We start from the raw sequence: 5,067 nt of genomic DNA on the forward strand, positions 1-5,067 counted from the left end.
CTTCTCCAGCATTCAACGTGTGATCAACCAACCCACTCCCAACACTCCCATGTTTAAATCCAGCCCTGAGCGCGACCCTGTGACACTCTGACCCCTGCTGTTCCAGCGGCGGCGGCGGTCATGTACCTGGGTCGCCGTACATGGGGGGCAGGTGGTGCTGGTAGTACTGGTGGGGCGGCAGGTCCCCGGGGCTGACGGGCGGGTAGAAGGAGTTGGGGATGAAGTGGGGGTGGGCCAGGTAGGGGGGCAGGTGGTGGGTGGGGGAGAGGGCCGGGGAGTAGGACGGAGGGTAGCATTCGGGGGACTGCGGCGTCACCACCACCCGTCTCACTCCGGTGTTGTCCTCCAGCACCTACGGGTGGGAGAGGGGGGGGGGGGGAGGTGGAGAGATGAAGGGGGATGATGAGATTGACAAACCGGGAATTCATTGGGAATGGAGCGATCTGCATGCCTTGGTGAGGAGTTGCATTCACAGACAACACAATCGTGGATTTGAAATTAATTTTTTGCACACTTTTGGGTCGTCTTCCTAAGTTGTTCGTGTCTGACCCCCACCTCTCACCATGAGAAGCTGGTGTCTTCCCAGACTTGCATCACATAGATGACATCACATGTAATTAAACACACAAAAGCACACACACACACACACTCACACACACGCCAACACACATTCCATCCATTCAAACACTTTCACAAGCCGGCATTCCAGGGAAGAGAGCATACACACTCCCTGCAGAGAGAGTAAAGCATCTGCTTGTCCTTAACAACAACCCCATCAGCCCCAGCACAACCGCCTCCCTCCACACACACACACACACACACACACACACACACACACACAGGCAATCTCTCTCTCTCGGACACATCGACACACAAACCCACACACATTGTTTCCCGCTCTCTCTTTTACCCACACATACACACACACACACACACACACACACACACTATCTCAGCCCTCTCTTTTACACACAAACACACACACACACACATTATCTCCCTCTCTCTCTTTTACACACACACAAACACACACATACACACACACACACGGCACTAGAAATACATTGATATATTTCTATATTTATTATATTTATTGATTAAATATTATATATTGATATGACACATGTAGACAGGTAAGATAACCATCTGAATCAGTGCCAGAAAGTGGTAGAGAGAGAGAAATATAGACTGAAATTCAGAGACAGGAAGGCACGGTGAGAAAAGGAGGAGGAGGAGGTGGAGATGGAGTAGGAATAGGAGGGAGAGGAAAAGGAGGAGGAGAATATGAGGAGAATGAGGAGGAGGACCAGGAGCGTCGCTAGCAATTGAAAATATTCGGGGCTGTAGCCCAGAAGTTAGAGTCCCTTTAAGACGGTGGTTCGGGGGATTGTCCCCCGGGAAAATTAGAAAATCGGTCTGATTAACATGCAATTGTAACGTAGTTTGAGAAGGAAAGGAAAGACCAATCGTCATGTCTGACTCACGTCGGGGCAGGCCTACTGAGTAGGTTAATGTTTAGGTACCGACTTGGTTGCGACGATGACCGTTTGTGAGCGTTGCGTGTGTTGAGTGAAAGGCTGCGGGCGCACAGCTCAGGCTGCTGGACGGCGCAGCAAGGAACTTTTAACTTTTATAAACGCAATATTGTTATCCCGCAATAATCAGCCCGGCGACCATGAAACGTTAACGGCCCACCGGGAATTCTCCCGACTCTCCCGATTACCACTCCGCCACAGTGTGTGTGTATGTGTGTGCTTGCGTGCGTGCGTGCATGCGTTTTTCGATAGACTGGTAATAAATGTACGGTAATATTCATACTGGTTTAAATAATACATATAGACGCCTGTCCCAAATATAGGCTGAGTTCAGTGATTGAAACAAATAAAAGCCTGGGCTATTAATTTCAGTTTTACGGTAAACATTGTCATGCACCTACCCGATGTCAAGTGGACCAAGTTCAATTCACTGCGGGTCTCTCTTCTCATATCCATCTTACCAAATATATTTTATTACTGTCCTTCTCAACACTCTGATCTCACTAAAAGGCTATCTAGCGGCACGAAACAGCAATATCGACATGATGCGCTATGCTTAGGGAAGAAAGAATACCGATGTTGAATTTGCAATATTTTGCAACAAATTATTCTAAATCTGCCCATATATGACACGTCAGAATTGTGCGGGTTTCACTGGCTACAGTCAGTACGTTTACATGCACAGCTTAATCAGATTAAAGCCATAGTTCGACTATGCTCCGCAATTGGACTACTGCAATTGTCCGGGTATACATGGCGGTGAGTAAATCGATTCATTGGCCGAAGCGTGTCATACCCCGGTACGATAGGTGGCGCTGTGCCCATTTCAACTAGTGGTAATAGAGCCACTGGTTGACCTCTTTATGTCACCAGCAACAATAAACTCAGGCGGCATTCGAGAAAGATGTTTTCAGTAGACAGCTGTCAGTTCACTTCTGGTCCATATAATTTCTCTGACGCTCCATTGTTCCGACCTTTCGGTCGACCGAGAGGTCGGAACAATGGAGCGTCGGAGAAATTATATGGACCCGAAGTCAACTGACAGCTGTCTACTGAAACATCGCTTTCTCCTCCATGTTCATTTCAATCTGGACTTCAGAGAGTCAAAGCCAAAGTTAATTTCCCCCAATTCCTTTTTCCCCATGGGCGAGATAAACTCCACTAGGAGTCTTTACTTGTTGTGGAAGTACCAGAGAGTCTGAGAACCCGACGCATACTCCCGTCAATTCAGCCGCGGCGCAATGAATGAATAAAGATCGTAGTTATTTTACAACCTTGTTGATGAGAAACATTTAGAAAAACATGTACTTTTAATTCAGCCTTGGGTGAAATCGAAGCGTAGTGTGTACTGAATGCATGTTGATGATGATACACTCCTTATAGGGGGTAACTACATTGGCACGACACCGGTTTCCTCCATCTTCTGAGCCAGCTTTTTAAATAAATCGCCTATCCGAAGTGAGTTGACAGCTGTCTACTGAAAACATCTTTCTCCCGCCGGGGCAGCCCCTCCGCCGCCTGTCCGTATACGGCATTCCCCACCGCATCGCAAGGAATGAATAAAGATTGTAAACACGTCGGGAGAAAAAAACATTTATTTTGACAGATGTGCCCGAAGTTACTACTTTACAACCTCGTTGATGACCCACATTTAGAAAAACATTTTAACTTTTAATTCAGCCTTGGGTGAAATCGAAGCGTAGTGTCTGTGTGCTTCCACCTTTAATGAATGCATGCCATGTGCGCTCCCGCGGCCGGGACACAATTCTTATAGGGGGTAACTACATTCACCGGCTTCCTCCATCTTCTGCGCCACCTTTTTAAATAAATCGCCATTTCTCGTTTTCCGACAGCGACAAGAACAACCCGACTATCGTCCCCTTCTACTTCCGGCTCACGGCCCCGGGAAAAGATCTCGAGCATGCGCAGAACGCAATTCAACGCATAATCCAATTCGACTCCGTACATGCACGCTTAACTCGATTATGAATCGCATTATCTAGGGGTCTTAATTCGACTATGAGTAACCCAATTCGATTCGATTTTAGCTCTAACTAAGGTGTATACATGCATCTTAATAATCCAATCATAGTTGGACTAAGCCAATAATTCGACTTTCTTGAGTGTCATGTAAACGCACTGAGTGTTGCATCTGTGGCTGCTGGTAATGCAACCACATAAAAGTCTAGGGGCTATCGTTTTCATCATTTTTATGTTTTTTTATTTTTTATTTGACTGCACAGAGATCCGGGGCTATAGCCTCGAATGCCCAGGTCTAACAACGCGCCTGAGGAGGACTATGAGGAGGAATAGGAGAAGGAGGCAGAGGAAAAGGAGGGTGGCCGGAGGTCATACAGCTTCCCAGCCCCCTCACTCCTACAGTAAAGGACATAGTGTGTTTACAGGAAGACAGTACAAGAGTCAAGGTAGGTACACAGGGAATTGACCTACTCACTCACTCACTCACTCACTCACTCACTCACTCACTCACTCACTCACTCACTCCCACACACACACCACATGGTTGTCCAATCTGGTTTGTTTTCGCAAAAGTGTATCAGACTCTCACTTGGCCCGGTCTCCATTAACACCCCCACAACTCCCTCCCACACACACGCAGACACACAAACAGACACACAGAATTACCGGAACAGGGCAAACACACACTCCCACCACACCAAACACACACCCACACAACACTGAACACATAAAGATTAATTGAAGATACACATTCAATAAACAGACAAACAACCACAGGGAGCTAGTGACCTGAAAACCATTCCCTCGAGAATAAGTCATCCATAGGACCACGCACACTTTCACAGACATAGACACACACACACACATGCACACACACGCACACACTCCCCACAGAAAGCCCCACGGAATGCAAGGTTTTTTTTATATACATGCTTGGACATTCCACTAACGACATTGTATGCAGTATTTGAAATAATTAAATGCATAACATTTTCCTGCAGAAAAAGTCAATTCACACACATTTGGGACTTGACTGACCTGGGAGATGTATCCCGGAGGCACGTGGATGGGTGGGATTGAGCCATTAGGGGACATCATGGGGACCTCAGCTGGACCTGCAGGAACACACATATTGATTTATTAAGGGGACAGGTCACAACAAACAGAGCCTCATACATACTCGGCTCATAGCCATTACCCTGTGGAGAAACACAAACATACAAGCACAAACACACACCCACACAGACACACACACACACACACACACACACACTGCACCCTAGGTATGTAGGAAGTCTGGTCCATTACAAAAACTTCCCAACAAATCATTGAAAACTTACTTCATTCAAACCCTCATCAGGTCCTTAAATCACAAACAGGGACGTAAAATGCATTCCCGTCCTAAATCTTACGACTCCACATGATCCTATGGGTCCAAGAAACACAATGTTGAGATGGACCTGATGTGTTCCTCATGGGAAACGTCCCTTCAGGCGGAACACTTAACCACTCTGCAAGTAATGTAGCGCCTTTCATTTGAAGGCAGACCCCC

General features: G+C 46.9%; 1 protein-coding gene across 1 annotated transcript in view; it reads right to left on the reverse strand.

The window, feature by feature from the left end:
- fndc3ba (fibronectin type III domain containing 3Ba) overlaps positions 1–4,661 on the reverse strand; it is a 54,027-nt gene extending 49,366 nt beyond the window's left edge. The window contains exons 1-2 of the mRNA XM_084482507.1: positions 4,554–4,661; positions 127–352 (exon numbers count right to left, since the gene is read on the reverse strand). Of these exons, the coding sequence (XP_084338633.1) occupies positions 127–352; positions 4,554–4,646 (319 nt within the window). The 5' untranslated portion in view covers positions 4,647–4,661. The remainder of the gene's footprint in view (positions 1–126; positions 353–4,553) is intronic.
- Positions 4,662–5,067: the final 406 nt, after the last annotated feature.

Source organism: Micromesistius poutassou (assembly GCF_964030765.1).
Source record: "Micromesistius poutassou genome assembly, chromosome: 17".
In the NCBI taxonomy this organism is placed as follows: Eukaryota; Metazoa; Chordata; class Actinopteri; order Gadiformes; family Gadidae; genus Micromesistius; species Micromesistius poutassou.